This window comes from Tenrec ecaudatus, chromosome 17, assembly GCF_050624435.1.
Source record: "Tenrec ecaudatus isolate mTenEca1 chromosome 17, mTenEca1.hap1, whole genome shotgun sequence".
Classification (NCBI taxonomy): Eukaryota; Metazoa; Chordata; class Mammalia; order Afrosoricida; family Tenrecidae; genus Tenrec; species Tenrec ecaudatus.
This window is the reverse complement of record NC_134546.1, coordinates 34755799-34781958: the sequence shown is the minus strand read 5'-3', so window position 1 is coordinate 34781958 and position 26160 is coordinate 34755799. Positions and strand designations below refer to the sequence as shown.

Sequence of the window (26160 nt, the reverse complement as noted above, 5' to 3'; positions counted from 1 at the left end):
CACCAGGAGTCTGCATTCACTTGGGGGCAGTGGGTTTGGTTTTTTTTGATACAGTATTGGGGCAGTAGGGAGAAATCCCCTTTTAACAAGTTCAGATAGGAAAAAATAAAGGTGGGAGGGGGGGAGGGCCCAATGAAATTATAACCAATTGTGATCGATGAAAGGTTATAACAACAAATGGATATCCTGCACCCCAGACATGGAGAGAAAGCCAGGAGAGGAGAGTCTTCCCATTGATTTCCAGGTTGGTACCTGCGTGTGACACCGCACTGACCCGGGAAGCAGAGAGCTGTGGCCTCCGAGTGGAGGAGAGGGAGCGCAGCACAAAGAGCCTGAGACAGCAGCCGGGGCCTCGCCTGGCCAGCCGCGGGAGAGCCAGTACCTTCGGACAAATGGCTCACGTGCAGAAGGCAGTGCTTCCAAGCACTTCACCGGGGAGCCCGTGATGAGACTTACTTACGGCACAAAGTGGAGTGGAATGCCTGCCTGGATCAGCAGAGCTGGAAGACTTTTAAATTGCCAGAACCCAGCAAAGGCATCGGGTGGTGTGACTAAGAGGAGGTCCTCCGGCAGAACTACCGTGTATTCTGAACCTTGCTGGCTCTGATTCAGAACCTGTTACCTTCCCTGTTAAACTCCATAGTCGCACTGTCATCTGTGAGCCCGGCCGTGGTCACAGGACACACACGAGCAGCAGAGAGTGCCGTGGGACACACGGCTCGTGTTTGAGAAGTTAGGGGGTGAGGCACATCGGACTCCTCATGGGAACCGGACTCGGGCTCATGCTGAGTTTGATTAGGCTTCCTCCTAGTGAGGCACTGCCCCAATGTCATTTTTACAGTAGGTATACAGTATTGGGCGGGGGCCCTGGTGGCGCAGTAATTCCAAGTTGGGCTGCTTACCACAAGGCCAGCAGTTCGAAACCATCAGCCACCTTCTGCTCCTGTAAAGTACAATGTCAGAAACTCGCAGGGGCAATTCAACCCTGTCCTCCGGGGTCCCCAGGAGGCTGTATTCATTCGGGGACAGTGGGTTTGGGGTATTTTTTGATACAGTATTGGGAGAGAAAAAAAATTAAATATCTCTTAAACAACAGTTTAGATCGGAAGAAAAAATTGGGGGAGAGGGAAAGGGGCACAAAGACCCAAGTAAAGGTTATGACCTGGCTATCTTGCTGTTATAGGCCGCGGCCCCAGAGTGGGAGAGAATGAACCTGAGCTAGTCAAGTTTATTCTGCATTCAGTTTCTTCAAATGTTCATCGGACGTGAAAGAGAGCTTTATTTTCAAAATATTTTATTGGCATAAGATTCACATATCACACAGCTTAATAGTTCAATCCTATGAAGGAGAGTACACAGTCATCACCACATCCACTTGAGAACACGCTCTTCTCCCTCATTCACTGCTGCTCGCTCCCGGTTTCCCAGCCTCCCGCCATGTCCCGAGGTAATGAATTATTAATCCAGTTACTTTCTCTACGTATCCTGGATTTCATAGGAAAATCACACAAGCAGCAAACAAAAACACAAAATGAAACTTAGAAAAACCTCAACCGCAAAGGAAGAAACACTAAAAACTGAACAACCTGAAAATGGGGTTACGTTTTGACCTCCCTACAATGACCTTAACTGACTCCCCGCTGAAGGGCTGTTCTTTCGTTTGCTTGCCATAACGGCCCTTTGGGCAGCTGAAGGCCCCCAGTGTTGGCGAACCGCTCCACGTTACAAGTTTCTGCTTCAACCTTACCCCACCCGCTCGATCGGGAGGCAGCTCCGGCTAACTTTTTCCTCAAGAACCTTTTTCCGGTCCTGGGGTTTCTAAGTCCCAGGCTTGGTAGCACGGTGGTGTAGTGTTCGGCCGCTAACCACGAGGTCGGCAGTTTGAAACCATTAGCTGCTCATTTTGTTTTCAATCAGGATTAGTCTCGTTTTCCTGGGTGCCTCGCCAGCATATGCATGGGAGTTGTGCTTAGGAGACATGGCTACAGGATGGACAGAAGGAAAACGTAAGCCAGACCCAGAGTCACCGGCTCAACAGAATGGTAATGGCAACGTGTTCATGGGGACGGGCTTTTAAAAGAGGCAGGTGCTCTTCCAGCAGCTGCTGAAGCCACTGGAGCGAAATCGAGCCTCAAGTGTACAAAGTAGGGGGCACGCACGTTTACACACCACTGCATTCAGCTCCAAGCTTTAATGCAGCAGTAGGCCTATGGCAGTCAAGTGAGTGCAAGTAAATTACTATGGATTTCCCAAATAACTTATAATTAAGGTTGAACCTACATTTGATCAACACAATCTGAAAGAATATTACATAATCACCCAAAAGAATTAGGGCATTTTCAACTATTTGATTTGGTATAGTTTATTTGCAGTACACACTATCATGCCTATATGAAATGACCTTAAGCACAAGTTTTGCTTTCTATCATCAAGTCTGTCAAAATAAACCACACATCCAAATATAATTAAATAGATTAGAAACTAAATCAGCCATAAAGAAGGAGACTGTTCTTTATAATGTAATGTGGAGCAATTTCTTCAAGGTAAATCATCTATAAGGCACAATGTAACAGTATCATAATACTTCACTCCTTACTTTTACACACATACACACCTCAAAACTTCCACGTCTGTGGAATATTCTCAGAGTACACATACGATTCTAGAAACAGTGAGCGGCAAGAGGGTGTGTGTGTGTGTGTGTGTGTGTGTTAGAATGAGAAACGTTATTGTGCATCAACTTTTTAAAAAATCATTTTATTGGGGGTTCTTACAAATCTTATAGGAATCCATCATTCAACAGTATCAAGCACCCTTGTACATATGTTACCATCAGCATTTCCAAAACAATTTCTTTCTACTTGAGCCCTTGGTATCAGCTCCTATTTTTCCCCTCCCTCCCCCGGGGAATTCTTGATGGATTTTATATCATTGTTATTTTGTGTCTTATACTGTCTGTTGTCTCCCTTCACCCGCGTTTCTGTTATTTGTCCCCCCCCCCGGGGGGGGCTATATATCCAACCCTGTGATGTGCTCCCCCTTTCTCTTCTCCCCCACCCCCAACCGCTACCCTCACGATATTGCTACTCCCACTACTGTGCCTGAGGGATTTATCTGTCCTGAATTCCATGTGTTGAGAGCTCTTATCTGTATCAATGTGTGCCCCTGATTTTGATTTCCGAACCATGTCAATTTAATATTCTCACCTACCATATTTTTAATTCAAAAAGACAAGGGGAAAATGATCGGGTTTCTGACAAAAAAGACATCTCTACAATGCACTGCTTTGGGACACCACAATAAACTAAGCATTCAAGCAAGCGGGCCCTGCGTTCCTGGCAGAGCAATATATATGCTTTCTCCGGCATCATATTCTCATCTGTTAAACTATCGCTCTGGTGCGCCTGTGAAAACCTGGTTTGGTCAAGCAATAAACAAAACTGCCTGCTTACACCTAGACACGTTCTGCTCGTTTATTAGTTTCTAATATGATCACCTAAAGAAAGGCACTGCATCTTCAGAAATTAAAGGCTTGAGGGACAAACCATGAGCCAGCGCTTTTCAAATTACAGACTGAGAAAACAGATGGAAAATGTCTTGGCATGTTGAATAACCTACCAGATTCATACCGCATTTCCAAGACAACTCAATTTCATAGACACAAAGAGCCCACTTTCAGCATTGTCAAGTATCCCTTTAATTCAGAGACCTGACAGAAAGACGTTTCCCTGGATAGGTCTGGGGGAATGGTGAAAGTTTGAGACTTCACAGAATAAGAAGGAATTCAACGACTAAAAGAGGCAAAAACAGGCAAGGAGAGAGCATGTGTTGGCCTCCGCCTTCCTGAGATGCTGCGCACTTTAAGAAAGGATAGCAACAACAGAAGCTAAAATCACAAAAGAGGATCGGGCCACAAGCAGATTGAAGATTTCAGAAACCTGAGACAGACAGACAGACTCAAGATGGCCAAACCCTATGATACGATCGCTGAGGACAAACGGGTGCATAAGCAAATGTGGCGAAGAAAGCTGATGGTGCCCGGCTATCAAAAAAGATAGTGCCTTGGGTCTTAAAGGCTTGAAGGTGAATAAGCGGCCATCTTGTTCAGAAGCAACAAAGCCCACATGGAAGAAGCACACCAGCCTGTGCGATCACGAGGTGCCAAAGGGATCAGGGATAAGGCATCATCCAAAAAAAAAAAATCTTACCATAGTGAATGAAGGGGGAAGTGCAGAGTAGAGATCCAAAGCCCATTTGTCAGCCACTGGAGATCCCCTCTCAGAGGGGTTTAGGGGAGGAGATGAGTCAGTCAGGGTGCGATGTAGCACCGATGAAGAATACAGCTTTCCCCCAGATCCTGGATGCATCCCCCCCGCCCCCGCAACTACCATGATCCAAATTCTACCTTGCAAGACTGGATAGAGCAGAGGTTGTACACTGGTGCAGATAGGAGCTGGAGGCACAGGGAATCCAGGGTGGATGATACCTTCAGGACCAGGGCTGTGAGGGGCGAGGCTGGGAGGGTAGAGGGTGAGTGGGTTGGAAAGGGGGGACCGATTACAAGGATCTACATGTGACCTCCTCCCTGGGGGATGGACAACAGAGAAGGGGGTGAAGGGAGACGCCGGATAGGGCAAGATATGACAAAATAATAATCTACAAATTATCAAGGGCTCATGAGGGAGAGGGGAGTGGGGAGGGAGGGGGGGGGGAAAGAGGACCTGATTCAAAGAGCTTAAGTGGAGAGCAAATGCTTTGAAAATGATTAGGGCAGGGAATGTACGGATGTGCTTTATACAATTGATGTATGTATATGTATGGATTGTGATAAGAGTTGTATGAGCCCCTAATAAAATGTTTAAAAAAAAAAGATGGCCAAACCAGACTCTAGGGACAGTGTGTGCCTGACCCGGGGAACCACTGAGCTCAGAAACACGGGCACCCATGACCACTACTGTGTTGGAGTTGGCGGTGGTGGTGGTAGGGGACATCGAGGCAGTTCTGTAAACGTCTGACCGTGTTGTTGCAGCGACGGTGATGAACCCACCTCCTCGAGGGCCCTTCTCTTCGTCCGTGCCCTTCCACGTTCCCAAGCATCACGTGCTTCTTCCGGGCACGTATCTCCCGCTGCATGGCCAAAGGTTGTGTGGCAAAGTCTCGCCTTCTTTGCCTCTAAGAGGCATACTGGCTGTACTTCTTGCAAGACAGAGCTACTGGTTCTTATGGCAATCCACAGGACTCTTAAGATTCGCCACTTGCAGTGGAAGTCAATTCTCCTTAGCTCGCTCGCTCGCTCACTGCCACTGAGTCAAGGCTGGCTCATAGCAACCCTCTGCAGCAACATGCTGGAAGCGCCCCTGGGAATTTCTGAGACTGTAACTCTCTCTCTCCGAGAACTGCTGCTGCTGGTTTCACACTGCTGACCTTTCTAATCACAGCTCAATGAGCAAGCACACCATCCCCAGAGCTCCTCAGGGAAGGAGAACCAAGTCCTGCTGTCATTTAACCCAAACGGAAGGCGAATTTTGAGAATGATGAGAGCAACGAATGTAGAAGGGTGCTTTAGTCAACTGATGTCTGTATGGATTGTGATGTTGTATAAAATGATTTATTTTTTTAAGAAGAGTCAGATAAGGGGGAAAAATTAAAATATAAAACCCAAATTATGCATAAAAAGGGACGTGCTAATAGAGAATGGGAAACTGACCTACTTGCAGAGCCCTTCAGTCCATTCTTAGAGAACAGATCCTGGAAACCCAGCAAGAAACCCCCACCCCCAGCTTCCTACGGAGAAACCTACCAATAGCCAGGGTAGACCTACAGAACGCAGCTCCTGCTTAGCCTTCCCGTTCCCTTGCTTTTGAACACAAATCGCTACGGAGCATCTCCTATCTGAAAAATCGTTAGAGCACACAACGAAACAATCAAAAATACAAACTGAACTTGGAGGGCACAGGTGATTTCGACAAAGGAACTTATAAAATTAGTAACTCCAGAGACTTTAAAAAATTTTAATATTTGATGATGGCAACAAATGTACAAATGTGCTTGACACAATGGATGGATGGATGGATTGTCATAAGAGTTGTACGAGCCCCCAATAATTTTTAAAATTTTAAAATATATATATTTTCAAAATAATCTATAAAGAAAGAAACAGTCTTTATAACACAAACCTAAGATGTCTTGACATGTCTTGGGGGGGAATTTATTTTTTTAAACACCAGCTAACAGCAAAGATGTCTAACATCAACTGAAAGGAATTAAAGAGAGAGAAACGATGCCAAAGGGTCCGTGTAGAAAAGGAGTGTTTGGAAACTGGTTTGTGGTGGCAACTGTACAATTTGCTTGACGTGATCGGACTATGGAATGATATGATATATATTAATAATAAAAATAAATAGGTGAGATTAAGATTTTTTTTTCCCCTCAGCAATAAAGGTAAACCTAAATCTTGGCATTAAAACGGCCACTTCCTGCTCTTGTTGGGTGCCACTGCCTGGTTCCTCCTTCCCAGAGACGACAAGCACCAGACACCGCCTGAGCAGGGCCCTCATCGCATGTCTGAGCCACTGATGTAGCCCCGCTATCTCTCTTCTTCCCACTGAGCCTCTAACTTGTCCTTCTCCAGCGACTACTCTGCCCTGATAACCTGTCTAAGTAAAGTATGCGAGCTGAAAGAAACATTCCGAGGCAGATTTACTCATTGTTCTCGCAAAAAACCCCAAGCCAACCCCACTGCTATCCAGGCAATTCCAACTCAGAGTGCCTCTGCATCATGGAACTGTCATTCAGAGGCATCCAGCATTTTCTTACCCACTCTCCACAGGCATCAGGAAGCAACGGAAAAGATCAAGGTTCACAATGGTCCTCAAAGTGCCATCTTCCGCTTTTAACACGCGGTCATGTCATTTGGCTTCTTGATTGCTACTCCACTGCACCGATGCAGTGAATGAGCAAGTAAAATTAAATCCTCACAGCTTAAATAAGGTCTCTATTTTTACAAAGACGCTATGGGCCCAGTTATGAGGATCTCTGCTTCCTTGACGTTGAAGATTCACACACTGAAGCCTACAGTCTGGCACACACCTTTTTAAACTTGAACCCACATGGGATCCCCTGGTCCTCTTGGAGCAACTGCCTCTATGAGTCCAGGTGAAGATTCCACATGAACTCAAAGAAGTATTATGGAAGCCCCTTTCGTCTCAAGGCTGTCCGTCATTTATTAAGGGTTCACAGTTACTCCTTTTGTATAGTGACTTGTTTCTGGTGTTCTGTTTTCATGATATGGACTGATAGAGACTGGAATCATAGGCCTATTCCACATCCTCTCCTGAACCCAGCTTCAATTTCTTGACAGTTCCCTGTCAACGCAGAACTGCAATCAATTTTGAATGATCTTCAACAGAATTTTACTTGAGGGTCAGGAATCCGAAGCCACCAGGCACTCCTGGGGAGAAGGACGGAGTTTTCTACTCCCATGGAGAGTTACAGGCTTGATAACCCGCAGGGGCAGTTCTACCCTGTCCACTAGGGCCCCTGTGAGTCAGCAGAGACTCGATGGCAGGGAGTTGTCGCTTTTACAGGGCCTCAAGGGCGGCTCAGACCACTTCCTTGGAACACCCGGAGAATAAGCCACTTCTCTGGAATCGAGACTCTTGTGTACTTCATCTTCTTTTGAGGTTTCCTATGCAGTCCCATATTTGGCTCATGGAATCCTTCCATCCGGGAATTTGAGGCTTGATTTTTCCTCCCTTCTTTCATCTGAAGAAAGCGCAAGAAGATTTTTGCATGGAGAAAATATTAACGTCAAGAATTTTATTTTAGTAGCGCCCACCATCAACATCCCTGGGAGCAAACATCGGGAAGTCAAATGACACACTGCATTGGACAATCTGTGGCAGAAGAAGCGAAGATGTCACTCTGAAGACCAAATGGTGCCTAATTCAAAGTACATTGTTTCCAATTGTCTTGTACAAGAATTGCACCGTGCCGAAGGAAGACCAAAGGCGAATTTGCCGATTGGGAAATACTCAGTGTAGCATGTTGCCAATAGAAGGAACAATTCTGTCTTGGAAGAAAAAGTACAGACTTCATCTCAGGTACTTAGGCCATGGTATCAGGAAGGACCGGTCCCGGGACAAGCCCATCATGCTTCAAAAACTTTTGAGTTAACAAAAAGAGACGGACAGAGACAGAGTAGACTGCCCCCGTGGGTCTCGGAGACTACCGGATTTGCTAGGCGGCGAACAGGAACACAGGGCCGGGGTTCTTCTCTCACATGGTAAGTAAGCTGCTGGGTTTGAACCACTGACCTTGCAAAGCAGCAGCCGAGCACTGAAGCATCTCGCCACTGAGGCCCCTTGAGGAGAGCAATCAGGCTTACTTTACAGACTGAGGATTGAACAAAATGCATGTACAACAACTGGAATGGTACCCATCATGTGAAGTCCACCAGAACAAGATGATGTTTGAGAATGAGGTTCAACAAGCGGGGCTGGGTGCGTGAGATGGTGTCCCACCGCACACAGAGTCACGTAACAAACAGATCTGGCAGCTGGCACACATGTAAGGGGCACGTGATTCGTTAGGAAGTGGGCTATGTCACTGTGGACAAACACAACGCCTTTGCCCGCGCCTCACAAAAACCATCCCACAGAGTCTCGTTGTTTAAGCCAGCAGTTCTCGACCTGTGCCTCGTCCGACCCCAATCCAACGGCCCTTTCCCTGAGAACCGCTGGCTAAGCCCTGTCTCCAGCTCCCACGCAACGGAGGTCCCGTGTCAACTCCCTGAAGAACAGGCTCGGTGCCGCGCTCGCTCACACCTGCTCACGCTCACACCCGCTCCCACTCACAGTCACGCTCACACCCGCTCGCTCACACACACTCATACACGCTCACACACGCTCTCTCACGGGCGCTCACTCACACGCTTGCTCACTCTCGCTTACACTAGCTCTCGCTCACTCACTCACTCACACACACTTGTTCACACGCTTGCTCACACACATTTATAACCGCTCACACTCATACACTTGTTCACACCCGGTCATGCTTACACCCACTCACACACGCTCATTCACACCCGCTCACGCTCACATGCTTGCTCACACCTGCTCACACTCCCTCTTCCCCCGCACACCGAAAAGGGCAGTCGTCTTCCTGATGTGACTGGGCAACTTATAGCAACGAGTGAATATTGGCTTCAAAGTATCTCAAAAATGAGTCAGTCAGCTTTTCTCCTGAGCTCCATGGAGCGCCAAGGACATTCTGGGCATCTGACAACGTCCCTGATATTAAAAGCCCAGCATTCACCAAATTACCCCTCTTTGCAGCCAAAGAACAATGGGGCTTCAGTAATCTTCTCCCGTTATAGCAGGAAAAGATAGGGCATGACTTCACCATCCACAAAATGTCACGGCCACTCCAGTGTGCGCTTGCTCTCCATCAGCATGGGGGCTGGCGAGCTTGGCCCCGAACCCCATCCAGCTGTTGAAAAGTGAGGGCCACTGGTGAGGGGCGAGAGCTTGAGAAACCCTCAAGTTCAAAAATAACAACCTCAACCAGAGTCGCCCCTGCTGCCTCATGTCATCCCGTGAAGTCCTTCAAGCAGGGCCCTGGCCACACAGCAGTCAGGCCCCCAACCTAGCCTCGTCTCGGGAAATAATGTGCGACAGGAACAGAACCATCAGGTGCACTATGTAATCTCTATGTTCGATCCAGGGATGTCTTGATAACTATATTCCAATACGCGGTCTGCCCGAATGGAAATAGAAAACACATCACTAGCTTTTAGTTCCAAGCAATCTGTTGAAAAAGGAAACCAACATGACTTGTAAACAGATTCCAAGCTATCAGGAGGGTAAATTAAATATATACTTGGGTGTTTTGGACACATTTTTTAAAACCAGTTGTCAAGATTCTCGTTCTGGCAACATTCGGATGACTGGCCACAAAGCTTCGTGTGCTTAAAATGAACCGGGACAATCTTGCTTCTTCCAATTAAATAATAGCGTGCATATGGCTTTTTAGCATCTATTAGTTAGACACAGCTTTAAGAAACTCCCAAAATATAGTGTTTTCATGTTCCGTCACTTTGAGCAAATGTTATTAACTTTCTTCCCTGTCTTTCTTAAAACATTCCTATTGGTGGGTGACGGACTGTTCCCATGTTCCCTGATTATCTTCTCCACCACACGCACCACACACTGACACCAAGCAGTCTAAGCCGTCTCCACTAAGAACATCTTGAAGGCTAGGGGCTCTTTTTGAGGGGCTGCCACTGAAATAAAGCGGTTTTATGGTGGTTAGCTATTAGGGCTGAGGAGGCAAGTGCTTTCTAAACACAACTTAAGGTCATGAAGAAAACGTTATTCCAGCATCCGAGACAGTTCCTGCCTTGGACAGATCCTCCAGTCCACTTCTGCAGAGAGAAGGCAGGCGCAAAGTCCCTGGCATCAGGGGAGACAGCTGGAGGGAGGACAAGGGCCCAGTCAGAGCTTTGGGAAGTTGGCAATCTTGTGTGAACCCAACAAGGGCAGGCTCGGCTACTGCTGGACTAAATTATTCCTAATTCTTACTTCACTATGGAAAGGATTTTTATGACACCAGTGACCATCGGGTTATAAATAAGACATGAAAGAAATTTCCCTTAGCCTGAGGGAACTAAACACCGTAGATAGTTCCTCACACACCCAACCACCCTGGACCCACTGCTGCCTGGGCAGCCCCCACGTAACCCTGCTGTCCTCTCTACGTGGAATGTACCTGGGTACTCTCTCCACAGCTGGAGAGATAAGTATTTCCTTCTGAAGCATCCTGGCCCCAGGAGCCAGAATCCGCATGTGAGCTGAGTTCAAACACTTTGCCCTACTTTTGAGATGCACCTACTGAAGACTGCGGTGGAACATCAGCTCAAGGCCATTTCTGCTTCGAGGCTGTCGCCACCAGCAGGCCCTAACAGACTACCACCTTCCCTCTATTACTGCTTAAACTACAACTGGATGTTTCCACTTTTGTATTTTCATCAAAGGGAGCCCTGGGGGCACAGCAGTTAGGTGTTGGACTGCTAACCACAAGGTCAGCAGATCAAAACCACCAGCCGCTCTTGAGGAGAAAGATGGGCTTTTCTGTTCCCGTAAAGAGTTCCAGTCCTGGAAACTTACTGAGCGGTTCTACCCTGTCCTATGGGGCCACTATCAGTCGGCACCAAGTCGATGGTGGTGGGTTTGGTTGGGTGGGTCTCTAGTAAGGTAGAGGGCAGGCATAACTGAATGATGAATGAGGGATACTATTTTTATCCCAAAGATCCTCTTTGAGAAAATAAAGAGCCATATTTCCCACAAGGTCAGGAGTTACATGCCTGGGAACCAGATCCTAGAATTTAGTTCTTAGACTCTAATGACTGTGTTTCTCTTTTTGACAAATCCATTTTGTTGGAAATGAAAACATCTATCATTCCATTCGGCACTCCCATAAAGCAGTATTGTACAACTGCTACCACAACCAGTTGCAAAATATTCTGTTCCTTCCTGAACTCCTTGACATCCCTCCCCCCATCCCCAGCACGTACACCACTGTAGTCCCCAGAACCCCTTACTCTACTTGCTGTCCTGGGGCTCATCTACTGAAAAACAGAAAAACATGTAACAAAAGTTCACGAAGGTGACCCCAACGACAGAACACATTGAGATGAGCGCCAACAGGAACAAACAAACATGCAGAGAATGTGGAAAGCTAGAATGTGCATCAGAGGAGGCTCGACTGGCACGGTGTCAGCCGTTCGTGTCAGGTTCATCACTGTCATCTTGCACAGTCATCTCTTCTGTGTACTCTGCTTGGCGCTTTCCTTCCACCCCTCCGTGCTGACCAGAGGGGAATCGCTGGAGACCTATTTCCCATGCAGATCTCACAAATGCATCTCGGGCTCCCACGGTCGTCCCTGGCCTTCTGCAAACCCGATTCTCGCAATTTAGATTCTGCTACGATTTCCTCCTTCCACTTCGGATTATGAGATTTACAATCCCTCAGTCCCTGGTGTTGGACTTAGTTAACACCTCGCTTAGATGGCTGCTTATTTGGAGACAAGCTTTTCTGCCCCTGATGCGATTTTACCTGATAGCCAGGCCCCATCAAATTTCTCCACCACACTTTGAGATATAGCGTCCATATCTTCTGTGTGTCCTTCCCAAGAGCAAGTATGGAGTGGAGCCGTGATGTAAAATCTAACTGTTCTTACATTGGAGCTACAGTTTAGTGCGAGCCCAAAACCCATTCCTGAATCCTTTTTTTTTTTAAGGTGCCTTTGACTCCCTTTCCAGACCTCCTTGTTAATCCATGGTAGGGAGCCCGATGGATCATCCCCCTGGAGCATAAGCAGCTTCCATTGATATTGTCTTTGATGACCCTCTGGTACTAATTTATTAGGATATTTCTAATGACTATGTTTTTCCAAGAATCTGGGGGACCCGACATTTACCAAAATGGAATCTCCTGGGCAGGGTTTCACCACATAGAAGCAGCTACTCACAAAGTTGGCCATGCTGGGATTTAACCAAAGTTAAAACGACGCCTTCATGAATGCCTGCAGGGCTTCAAAAGGCTACTCGCATGACATTGACATACAAAGTTCTAAGGCGAAGCTCCACCAAGAAGTCTTTGGGAAATTAATTTGAGCAAGAGCCTCAAGAGACTTAGGAAAATGCTTCCAAGAAGGTTGACTGTCTTGTTTGACTGGCACACTACAACTCAGTACTTTAAATTCTAGGACGTTCTTACCTGATATGTGTTGCAGGTAAAGATTCATACTGGCGAGACAGAAAGAGTTCCCTGTGTTTCAACTGATGTTTCTGCTTATCAGTTAAGTCAGCCTCAATTGTAGTTTCAGATTCTTCCTCAATTTCTTCTACAGAAATAAAAGTTGAAGAATGTATTTATTTGTATTTTATTATTACTATTATTTGTAATTTATCATTACAAAGCACATTATCTATTTGGACATTGCACAAAAACAACAAGGCGGTTGCCATCACACTGGCTCAGGCTCATAGCGACCCTACAGGGCAGAGTCGGGCTCCCTGTGGGTCTCCCAGACTGTAAAACTCTTTGCAGGAGTACAAAGCCTCGTTCTTGTCTCCAATTATCCAATCAGTATTTCCATCAAAATTGCAATACAAATAATCCATTTTAAATATACACAGTTAACTTGCCATTTCCAGTACAATCATAAAACTAAGTCACCCAGGGCTTCAAGGGAACAACTCTTAATTATGAACATGGCAAATGGGTCCCTGTGCCTTCTCTCCTCCTTGCCCATAAAACCACACCAACAGAGTACTCATGACACATTTTAATGACAATAAAATGGCAGTAAAACTTTAAAAAACCTTTTATATAAAACCAAAATAGTTTAGAAGATAGAAACCAGGTGTACCGAAAAGTTATCACTGTAGAGAAGGGAAAGTGATGATCGATTTGCCTAGAGAAAAGATACTGTCAAGAAGGTAGCCAAGCCAACAACCTATCTTTGTGAAACAGTTTTCCAGCTTGGTGGCTTATCAAGTGTAAATACAGAAGTAGACTGGTTGTGGAAGATGATCTTCGCTGTGCTCTTGCAAATACTGCCCCGAGAATTTCTGATCTGGTGAGAAAGACGCCATCTCAACCTTCACACTGACCTTGGCTTTTTGCGCATTCTGCCGCAAAATGTAACAATGTAGCTCACTGTTGTCATATTAAGACTGCCACCCATGCTTCAAGACAACAGTTCACTCATTTGTTTTTAGAAATAACTATTTCGCAATATATAATTTTAAAAAAAGAAGCAGCAGCAGCTAGCCAAGAAAGCACCATTAATGTAGCACTTGAAGATGGAAAGTGCTGAGGAGAGAGGTTTGAGGCAGGGGACGAAAATAGGTAGAAGGCACGCAACATCTGCGTACAACAGAACGATCGAGTCCCAGGAAAAGAGGGAACAACCAGAAAATAGGAAATGTGGTAACACATTTTCAAATATAACCCAAGTACAAAACTAATTAAAAGAAGGGTTAGAACCCCCCCCCCAGATCAGAGCAAATGGTCAAAAAGGTGAGAAACCGTCAAAGGGGGAGGGGGGTGTCAGGCTATCACAGAAATAATGCAACAAAAGTGTCCCCACTGATGAATTCCCGGGGGTCAACTTTTCTTTCAGAGCAAACACACGAGAAGGTCTTCAAAGTTCACCCAGAGGAACATCAATGAAACACAGACCGTGGATCGAGAAGGGCCCACATACAGAACAGCACCACCATATATGCGGACAGTAGCAGGGACGCCTGAGGTTTTTAACACTTTCAATCTAGAGTCAGAATCAAAACCTGTTCCACATCTGATCGGAGTTGAAGTGTCTCTTTATTTATTCAACCAAGGCTGCAAGAAATAAGCCATGAACACAACAATTACTAAGAAACAAAAGTGGGGGGACTGGGAAGCTGATCGCATTACTCTCTAACTCCACTCGATGGAATTGAACACCTGAATTGTATGTGCATGGATATATTGGACTGTATAAGATATGTCAATAAAACTATTATTAAATTTTTTTTAAAAAGGAACAAAAGTGTTCGCCTTAACGAAGCAGGGTTAGAAGGCAGGATCGGAAAACGAGAGTTTTGAGCATGATGAAGGCAATGAATGTATAAGTGTGCTTTACACAATTGATGTATTTTTAGATTGTGATAAGAGTTGTATGAGTCCCAATAAAATGATTGAAAAAGAAGGCAGGGTCAGTAAAGACAAGAGGCCAGTTTTACATGCAGTTAAACAACAACAACAATGCATTTAATAACCTCTTAATTAGAAAATGTGACCAAACTAAATTTACAAGTATAATTTCAATTAACTTTAGATATAAAGTATTCAATAATCTAATTCTTCTACAGGCTCACAGACCCTAGATCCTCCCCAGGCCCACGTGGATGGGCATGAGGGTAGAAAGAGCATTCAAAACTCAAGAGAGGTCCTGGGCTGGAGTGGAGCACTGGGTAGCGGGGGCAGACTGCTTCAACGCAGGAAGGAAGCAAGAGCCCAAGATTTCAACCTTGTAATTTCTGGAATGCGTAAGTCTTATGAAACAAAGCAAAATCAACCTCACTGTCGTTGAGTCAATTCTGACTCATAACAACCCTACAGAACTACCCCCATGGGTGTCTGGGACTGTAACTATTTATGAGAGTGAAAAACGCCTTGTTCTCCCGTGAAACGGCTGGTGGCTTTGACCTGTTAACCTTGAGGTTAAAAGCCCAACATGTAACCAAGTCGCCTCCTTATGAGACAAGAGGGTCTTAATTCTCAGTCACACCTCTGGGTGGACACACACACTCTACTTCATCTGAGTTCTTATTTCAAGGCTCAGGCTCACAAGAGGTTTTATCAAATCTAATTCTCTAGTTGTCGTTTTCCTTAAACGGTGTGAGTCAGAATGGCCTTGACAGCAAACAAACATCGATGCTAGATCCTGTCTACTTTCAAAATGCTGAAAGCTGATTTAGAAGAACTTACTTAGCTTGGGGGGGAGGGGGAGGGCGAGAGAAGAGAGCAACTTTGAGGCTTTTTGATTTTTATTTTTTAAGAGCTACTCAAGCGAAATACAGGACCAAAGCAGCCGTTTACCAGCACGTCTAGAAAAACATTGCATCAGCACAATCGATGCTGCTATTGCTGCATGGGCACTAACAGGACCAGCAACTATCACAAGAAAAATTATGCTCTTTGCCTAATTGGGATTTGATAAATTGGTGTTCTGTAAAACAAGTTTAACTGGATTATAATGCTCACCCTACAAAGCTGGAACTGCAAAACGCTCTACAAATAATGGAAACAGACAGACTATCTGCTGCTCACATTCCTTGGTACGGGACGACAGGGACTAAATATTCCTCAAACCCAACCTGAGGAAAGGGAGAAAGCATGCAAACAGCACCTCCGTGATAAAGACCACAAAGAACACCATTTTCTAAAATTTACTGGTTATATTTAATTTACATGTTATTAGAAAGTTATAGTGGTTTTTCAACAGGAATGAGTGTCAGTTTCTCAAGTTACTAACATTCTAAAAACATTAGCCAGTAACAAGGCTGGCAACTTAAGGAAAAACTTAAAACAACAAATGGCACCATCAAAAACATACACAGCTGTCTCATACCACACTCTATGGTGGTTCAAGTTCCATATAGAGAGTGGTGTCATATTTGCATATACTTAACCTCATTCAAAATCACTGCCATCAAGTCGATTTCAATTCAGAGGGACCCTAACGGGGCAGGGTAGAGCTGCCACTGGAGGCTTGTCCCGTCTTCTTCCAGTATGCCTGTAATCATCTCTAGATTCCTTGGGATACCAAAAACCATGGAAACAGCACTTTGTGCTCCTCAGAGAGGTTGAAGAATTGTGCTATTGTTTCCCCTGAGCACCTCTGTGATTGGTTGGAATCCAGAGTTTCTTGATTCCTGAAGGTTGGATGAACCCTTGAAACTATTCCCTTGAGGCCGATTCCCTTTGGACTCTGCATCCTCCCTATGCCGGGAAGCAGAGGGAGGAAACCCTAGTTCGAGCTAGCTAATAAACTCCTTTAAAATAAAAAAAGAAAGAAAGAAACTATTCCCTTGATATACTATTCCCTTGATATAATATTTTAACCTTAGATCAAAAATATACCCTGAAAAAAAAAATATATATATATATATCCTGAAGCCATGATAAAACAAACAGCAGGGGAGAGAGGGGAGTTGACAGCACTGATAACTGTATGACACTACCCACAGAAAGAACAGAACTGTGTATAGGAAGGGATGTATTACGATGAGTAAGATAAAAATATTATATACAACTAAACAGTTTAACAAGTATAAATTTTTACAAAGAATGTATCCCGGCCCTAATAAAATGTTCTTTTAAAAAATAAAATAAAGATATAAATAACCTTAAGCCCCATTGAAGATAAATATTGTTTTTCACAAGACACCTAATTTAATGACATTGTGTTAGTCTGGGTAGACTAAAGAAACAAATTCATAGATACTCAGATGCACATAATAAACTGATTTTTTTAAAAAGAATGTATCCCTTCTCTCACTGACCCACAGCCATACAGGGGACAACACTGGAGACACAGTGTGGGAACTGCGCCACACCGAGGCAAAACACTAAGGGCGTGAAACAGAACAGCAAGGGGAGCAGAGCAAGGAAGTCCAGAGGAATACCAAAAATAGACTTTGGGGCCAGGGCGTGGCACCCCATCAGACTCAACCTGAAAACATTCCTAAAGGTCAACAAACAGACCTTGAACTATTTACAGGCTTGTCTTTTTTGTCATTTTTTTGTTGTTGTTGTCGTTATTTTGTTTTCTTTTGTCACTTTGTTTTGCTCTGTCTTGTTTTGATGTGCATATAAACTATCTGGAGTAGAAAACAATGAGACCAATGGTTCCTGGGGGACATGGAAGAGGGGGAGTGGGGGAAAGGAAGTGGTATTAACCAACCCAGGGATGAGAACAACAAGTGATCCAAAATCAGTGGCAAGGAGAGTGTAAGAGGCCTGGTAGGGATTGATCAAGAGCAATGTAACCGAGAGGAATTACTGAAACCCAAATGATGACTGAGCATGGTAGCAGGACAAGAGGAAAGTAAAAGGAAATAGAGGAAAGAACTAGGAGGCAAAGGGTGTTTATAGAGGTTTAAATTTGCTTATTTACCCGCTTTGTCTTCAGCGGTTGTGTCAGGAAGGTGAGCATCATACAATGCCAATTTACTAGAAGTATTCTTGCATTGAGGGAGTACTTGAGTGGAAGCCCAATGTCCTTCTGCTACCTTAATACTAAACCTATAAATATAGGCACATAGATCTATTTCCCCATCCTCATATATAAACATATTTGCATATGTACATGTCTTTATCTAGACCTCTATAAATGAACTTTGCCTCCTAGTTCTTTCCTCTATTTCCCTTGAGTTTCCTCCTGTCCCACTATCATGCTCAGTCCCCACCAGGGTTTCAGCAATTCCTCTTGGTTACATTTACCCTTGATCATGCCCTACCAGGCCTCCCACACCCTCCTCACCACCAATTTGGATCACTTGTTATTCCCTTGTCCCGGTAACACCACTTCTTTTCCCCCTCCCTTAAGCAGGTACTCGCTCCTAAGATCTAGCTATAAGGGACCATATGGACAGCAGTACCAGAAAAGATCAGATAGGACGCCTTGGGCAAAGTGAGTTTATGTTAACAGGAGAGAAACAATTCAGAAAGTAGGGTGAGAAAGGGTGCAGGGTTCACAGGATACTGTAACCAGTGCTACTGAACTGTTCACAAAGAAGATACTGATTCCGTGTGTCTTGCTTTGTAGACTCTCAACAAGAACTTTTTTTAAGCATGTACATAGTAATATCTTTATAATCTAAAAATATGTGTTTCCAAGCCTGCTAAAATATTGAACTTACTGCCTAACATGTTTGCAGTAAAAGTCTAACACTACTAGGCGGTTTGAGTCGACCCAGAGGTCTGGAAAGACACAAGGCCTGGAGATTTTCTTCCCAAAGAGCCCAGCAACGGAATACCAGCACAGCCCTACTGTGACACGCAGGGGCCGCCTCGGAGAGAGCAGGGATGAATATACAAATTGCCTGGTCTAGCTTCTTTACCTGAAGCACAAATTACCTGGTGTGTTTTCTTTACCGGAGGTAAAGGTTCAGCACACTTCGATTATTAGCAATTGGGCAATGGAGGCAGGGAGAGGAAACTTGTACAGGGGTTGTTGGGTTAAAAATCCCTGGACGTACTGAGATCCTTAAAAGCCCAGTTTTCGCAACACAGGTAGTAGGTAAGACGTGCTCCAGTAAAGGGTCTGCTATGCCTGGAAGTTTTAGGCTGCAGGATGAAAAAAAACAAAAACACCATCAAGGCCGAAAGCAGCTCCGTGCAGATAGGGAGGCGGGCAGCTGGGAAGGGAGAGAGAAGGCGAGCTCAGTGTCCAGTGGGCAGGAGGCAGAAGGAAGCGAAGTGGCCGTGAGATCCGGCTCCGTGACGGCACCCTCGCAGACGCAGGCGACAATCCAGCACGGGGGCGACGCTTCAGAGATTAGGCTCCTGACTTGCACAAGGTCAGCACAGATCTCTGAGGAACTCAGAGCCACGAGGGATGGGGAGCCATTAGTAATCGCAGGTATTTGACGCTGAAAATGTGTTGTTAACAGAAGAAATGAGAATTATGATTCCTATGTGTTGGGGGCGTGGGGGGTCCTGCATAGGGGATTCTCAAGTATCCTTAACTTTCTCTTTTTTTATGAAGTATCAGCCCCCCGCGTTCGGGCATTCACACTGGGACAGTACAGAAAAGCAAAACTTCAACAACAAAACAATGCCATCTAGTCCATTTCGGTTCATAGCAGCACTCTCTCGGCCGGAGGTGAAAGGACCACAGGTTTCTCGAGCTCTGAGCTTAATGACAGCAGAGTGCCACTGCTTTCTGTCGCGGGGACACCGGTCGGTTCACGTTGGAAAACTTTGGGTTCGTGGCTGAGCACTTAATCATCATGCCACCTTACTTCCTTTATCCAAAAGCAGATGGAAAAAATTCTGTCCAACCTCCACTTCACAAATGCCCAAATGTTTTGCGGCATACTGGACTGAAATAGCTCAGGACTGATGTCATTTGAGTCCGTCTGTTAGGAATAAAAGCCCAAATGGCATTCTACATGATATTAATGAATTCCTAAACCTATACAAGTGAAGTCTGGATTTGAAGGTCTAAGGGGGTCAAGAGAAAAGCAAGGGAAGGGGCCTAGGAGGAGACCAGGAGTCAATGTTGCTTTGGAGGGGCGTGCAAGATGAATAGGGATGGCGGAGGAAACGTTATCAGAAGGGAGAAGATCCGACTGGAAGCTGGAAGGAGTGAGTGCCTTTGCATTGTGGGTGCCTGGCCCATGATGCCCTGGCCAGTCTCTGGTTGTGGATTCCTCTCTGCTACAAAGCAGCGCCCACGCCAAGGGAAGATGCTGTCGCGGTATCCCTTGCACCACGGCTACCTGACTTGTGGAGAGCCGAGGAGAACAAAGACAGCTCCTTGATCTCTGTCTTCCCGGAGGGAAAACAGGTGGCATTCTCAAGAAATACTAGCGGTGGACCAGGAAAAAATGAACCCAGCGATGTTACAGGCCATGTAATCGAGGGTGGACTCACAGAGATGACGTGAAACACCGCACACTGTCCAAAAAGCTCTACTGCCCATCCATCTGCTCCCCCATGTGCCAGAACAACTCATCCTTGGAAGTTTAATGTGGGTTCTCAAACTGATCATGGTGATGACTGTACAACTCTGCTTGATGTGCCTGAACTACTGACTCGTATAATTTGGGTTATATGCCAATACAACTGTTGAAGAAGGTGGAGTGAGATGGTTTACAGTCTTGGGCTTTGGGCAAATCACTCCGTGTACCTCAGTTTCATCTGTACAATGTGGACATACATCCTCACTCACAAGATTACTGGGACAATGAAGTGACTAATTAATAAAATGTACATAAAATCACAGCACTGTGCCTGACAGTGTTAGATCAGTACTAGCTATGACTGTTTATTTACCGTATATACTGGTATATAAGCCGAGTTTTTCAGCACAAAAAATGTGCTGAAAAACTGGGTTCGGCTTATACATGGGTCAATGGCATGAATGGATGTCATCTGGTCAAGCCCAACTCACAAAAGGTCTGGTCAAGCCCGACTAATCTCATGAAGCCCGACAAAGAGTTAATAGCCAAGTGGGTTCGAGATGCATAGGAAGACATTCCAGAAGACATGGTGCGACGTGCCTTCCAGAAATGTAGTATTAGCAATGCTATGGATGACTGTGAAGACTGCGCTTTGTATGACAATGACAGCAGTGATGGTGATGACGGCGATCTCAGTGAGGACAGCGTCTATGATGACCTCACACCAGCTGAAGCTCTGCATTGGGATATGGATGATGATGAGGAATCCGGTTTTGAAGGATTTTACCTCTTTACATTTTAGCTTGGTTGCTGATTGAGCTAAGGGAATAGTTCTCTTAAGGTATCATTGTTGATACCTTATTGTTTTTCTTCAACCTATTGTCTACTTACTATGCTGATTTACTAATGTTAAATGACTTGTTGTCCTTTTATTTATGTTTTTTATTTAAAATAAATATTTAAATACACTACCCCGCTGATGTCTCAAATTTTAGTAATTTTATTTTCATTTGTTCTGATTATTGAAACTCACCAATAGCTTCTGCATTTTCCACCCTAGGCTTATACTCAAGTCAATCAGTTTTTCTGGTTTCCCAGGTAATAATTAGGTGCCTTGGCTTATACGCAAGCCGGCTTATCTTCGAGTACATACGGTAGTTAGTTAAATATAATTTGCTCCAAAATTCAGAAATCTTTAGCCCCACCAAAAATGAGTCCAAATTAAGAAAGGAAACATGGAAAAATAATAACTTATTAATTATCAAGGGGGAGGGAGGGAAGCGGGGTGGAGAGAGAGGGAAAATGAGGAGCTGATACCAAGGGCTCAAGTAGAAAGCAAATGTTTTGAGGATGATGATGGCAACAAATGTACAAATGTGCTTGACACAATGGATGTATGCATGGATTGTGATAAGAGTTGTATGAGCCCGCAATAAAATAATTTATTAAAAACAAAACAACTGTAAGTGTGGGTTTTGTCTCCAATGTTTGTAAACAATAAGGAACACACTTGCAGGCCGATGTACACTGTGGGACAGAGTGAGAGCACTTAAGTCCCAGTTAAAGAATCACTATTGTATTTTTTTTTTAATCACTTGTAAAACTCTAATAATCTTTAAGCAGAACATCTCTGAGCCCCTTTCCACTGTTAAACTCCCACATCAAGTACCCTGGAGCACTTTGTTCGCGTGTAATATAGCTATCAGAATGCACTGTGCCGGGAACCACAATGGAGCCATTTGTGTAACACAGGAAGTAAGTAACAGAGAGGCACGGAGCCTCTCAGTAAGTCCATGAGAGTAAGTAGAACAGTGCTGCTATGAAATCACAAGACGTCTTAATTAAGCGGATACATCAAAACACGAAGCTACTGCTTCTCGGCACTCCTTCCTTCTAGGCTCTTTCTGAAGGTGGTGTTTCCATCTCGCTAGCTTTTCCTCAAAGAAACTGCACTCTTCGTTTGTGTCAATTCTGAAGGCCCCTCTGGACCTCCTTGAGAACCCTCACCACAGCCCTGAGACAGTCTCCGAGGCAAGGAACAAAATGCTCTAAAGGAGCAAGCTGGGGGCAAGCTGGGGGCAAGGATGCACAAAGATCGCACTGGCAGCCCTGGCCCCCTGGGAGAATGAGCAGGGGCTTTGACGTGATGGTGAGCGGAAAATACCTCGGTGTAACTTTCCTGGCCTTTTTTATAATCTCTCTTGCCAATGTAGCTTTCAATTTTCTGAAAAGTTCTTCAAGTCCCCATGATCGTACTGGTCCCCTGGAGAAAACTCTATCAAGATCACATCTTCGGAATCCTGAAAAAAAAGTGACTGTGACTTTCTGAACTGGCCACTATGCCCTGAACCTAACTGGCTCAGCAAATCCCCTTGGAATGTTTTGATTGGACCTTCTTTTGAGTGAATTCCCGAGAGAACTTGTCTACAGACATCCAGTGACGGCAGATACATTTCAGCCCATTTTGTTTGGAAAGCACCCGTGTACCTATGAACTGAATCCCTAGCCTCACTGCTCTCAGGTTGAGTCTGACTCATCGCGACCCCAAAGGGTAGGGTAGACTTGCCCCGGTTTTATTGGCTTTAAGAAAACTGTCACAGAATGTATGTCTTCACATTCTCAGACACAATGACTCATAAGTTGTTCTGTAGCAAGTTATGATCCTCAGAGATGTAAGCTATTTCTGCTTTACATTTATTCAAAGAACACTGCATCTGGCAAAGGCTGCCCAATCTCATAATACATTTCAAAAGTCCATCTGGAATTGTATACTGTCGTAACATGCCACATGGAGTTTCTCCATTTGCCATTAATTTTAAACCTAAGAAAGAACAAGATTAGAGTATCCGCAGCCCCGCCAGAGCCCGGTGCTCTCCGCTGGCCCTGTGCACCTCACTGCCTGCCGCAGTCAGCATCGCCCGCACAGCTCAGGACTCTCCTGCTTGGATCAAAAGTCCTCAATGACTTCCAAGTGCCTTTAGACTAAAGTTCTTTTGTCCTTCATCAATCCCCGGACAATCTGCCTCGCATCAATGTATCTCATCAGGACCGACATCCCTCCCTACCACCCCTTACAAGAAAATGCACTGAGGCGCCAACCAAGATGAATACTGGGGATTGTGTGTGGAGGTCGGGCTGCTCTGTCCTGATCAGGCCTTGATGGACAGACTTTGAAAGGTGACACAGGTTGCTCCAGGGGAAACGCCTGCGGCCTGTGGGGGCAGCAGAACCTTCTTGAAGAAGTGCTGATCTAAGCTGCCACGGATTTGGGGCTGATTTCAGGGGATGGAGTGGAGGATGACAGGCAGGTCGTGCGCATGCGAGTGTGCCTATCTCGGGCCCCCAGGTTCTTATCTATACCCAGGCTTGTCTTAACCACGTACTCATAAACTCCCCGCTTTCCCCGTCACCCTCTGCTAACTAGATGAGCAGAGAGACTCACTTAGACCAACTGGGGTTGTCCTGGAGGCTCAGTGGGTTGAGCCTCGGGCTGCTAACTGAAAGGCCAGTGGCTCTCACACCAGCAGCCCTGTGGGAGGAAAGAGGAGGCAGCCTGCTTAGTAGATATTGACCGTATATCCCCTATGGATCAGTTCTTCGCTGCACTAATTAGAATCGACTCAATGCCAGGTGGTGAGGCTGGAGGCTAACCGGTTTTAAAAGGGAAGAGCCAAAGAGGTGAGAAAACAAAGATGACACTGGACGATCTGGCATGCCAGGCCCACCCAAGTATTTGTTATGCCAGGGGCTGCTAGAAGAAGGCTGCTGGCATCAAGCAGGCAAGCACTGCGCAGTGAGTGCTCTATTTGTGCAGTAGTGCACCTTAATCTGAGTGAGGAAAACAGGCTACATGTATATAAAATAGCTATTCAACTATACACACAAACCCATCCTGTCTGTATTTTAGAACTCAAATTTTCACTTTTACAAAGAAAACTGGGATTTATGACTCCAGCCAAATAGGGTGATGTACGCTATCTGAAACATCCCCTCCACACACCCCACAAGGCCATCGAACACAAATAAAGCAATACCCAAGAGGTAGAAACAACCGACGTGACTGTGGTAATATTTTTTATAAGAATTAATACCAAACTCGTCCCCACAGTCCAACTCTTGCAAGATGCACGTCTGCTCCATTTCCTCCACACTTCTCCCCTGCGTTACACATCTTCCCTCGCGTCTCTGGGTTCTTCCACAGAACTCAAGAAAATGCCCCAAGCGGTAAGGGGAGCAGTTCCGTCCAAAGTCCCAAGGTCAAGCAGGGGCACAGAAGCTGGGGTCACAGGACGCGCTTCACTCCTGGCTCTTGCAGGTAGTGAGTTCATTTACACATAGCAGGACGGCGCTGCAGGGACGCCTGTTCACAATGACTCATCACAAGTGAGTCCTAGCAGCACCGTCCCCTCCTGACCAAACCCAAGCAGGGAAAGGGCATTTGGTCAGAGTTACATGGGGCCATCAAATGCCACCCGAATATAAAAATAATCTATTCTCCACCCCCGGCCTGTATCTTACTTATGCACCTATGACCCGGGCGCCTCTGGCACAAGTTTCCAGTAGGCATTGCCCTCCGACTAATCCTAATGGGCCAAGCTTTTCCCCGGGCCACTCCGGGAAGTTTTCTTTCTCTTCTCAGCAGTAGTATGTAATTCCTTACATCCACTGTAAATATTTGGAATGAAGCTCGCCATTACACAAAGAGTGTGGTCTGATTCACACCCTCTGCTAAGGCAAGAACTCTGTCGCATCTCATTCCTGCTGGTGAGCACACATGCCCTCCAAAATAGGGCCACGGCCACGGCGTACGAACCCAGAAGTACTGCATCTCGCGTAAGGCTAGCAGGGTTATATTAATGGAGTATAATTCAATAACCATCAACCAACAAACAAACAAAAGAAATGTGGCGTGCGTGCAAAATAAAAACCCAACCAAAACCAAATGCACTGCCATTGGACTGATTCCCACCCACGGGGCCAAGCAGAACCACGCTGTGGGTTTTCCAGGCTGTAAATTTTATGGAAACAGGAAATATCTTTCTCCTAAGAAGCCACTAGGGGTTTTGAACTGCTGACCTGGTGGTCAGAAATCCATGATGCCACCATGGGCTTCAAAAAGTTTAAGGGAAAACAGAATTAAAAGAATGAAATTTTCAGCAAACTTTAAAAGTTCCCCTTGTAGAACACTACTTAAATTTAAGATAAATACAGTCATTGTTTTGTTTTGTTTGGTGGGATTGTCTTTGTTGGTAATTGTGATTCACACACATTCAGATCCTTGATACTCACCCAATGGTGGTGAGTTTGATTTTGGTTAAACACATATTCTCTTTCCTTTCCTCCACAGTATGTTAAATTCTATGCCATTAGCTAAATTAATGATAAAACTAAAAATGTAGATGCTGTAGCAAAGTATAGTGAAGAAATCAGATGGCTTCTTTTGACCCGTTTTAAAGTTATTTCCATTTTTAATGTTTTCTGCTTTCTTTCTGGTTGAGGTTTTTCTGTGTTTTATCCAGTCACTGTCATTGGGGTTGTTTGTTTGCTTCCTGTTTGTGTTTTGCATAATTTTTTGTGCATGAAATCCAGGATGAGCAGATTTATAGAGACAATAACTGGATTGATAGTTACCCAGGAGCTTCAAGAAGAAAATGTTCTGAAGTTGATTGTGGTGATGACTGCACAATCCTGAACATGATTAAATGATTAAGCTGTGTGACATGTGAAGTATATGCCGATGAAACCATTTTTTAAAGGAAAAGAAGAAATCAGATGGTGCCCAGCTCTCAGAAAGAATAGCGCCTGGGGTGTTAAAGGTTTGTCTTAAGCAGTCATCTAAGTGGGGCGGCAGCTACGTTCACATGGAAGCTCATCAGCCTGTGTAATCCAAGAACAGTAAGTAACATAATCCAAAACTGGA

General features: G+C 45.1%; 1 protein-coding gene across 2 annotated transcripts in view; it reads right to left on the bottom strand.

Annotated features, from left to right (window-relative positions):
• MTA3 (metastasis associated 1 family member 3) overlaps positions 1-26160 on the bottom strand; it is a 182127-nt gene that overhangs the window by 113791 nt on the left and 42176 nt on the right. For both annotated transcript variants that reach the window (XM_075535416.1, XM_075535417.1), the window contains exon 4: positions 12778-12904. In XM_075535416.1, coding sequence (XP_075391531.1) covers positions 12778-12904 — 127 coding nt within the window. The remainder of the gene's footprint in view (positions 1-12777; positions 12905-26160) is intronic.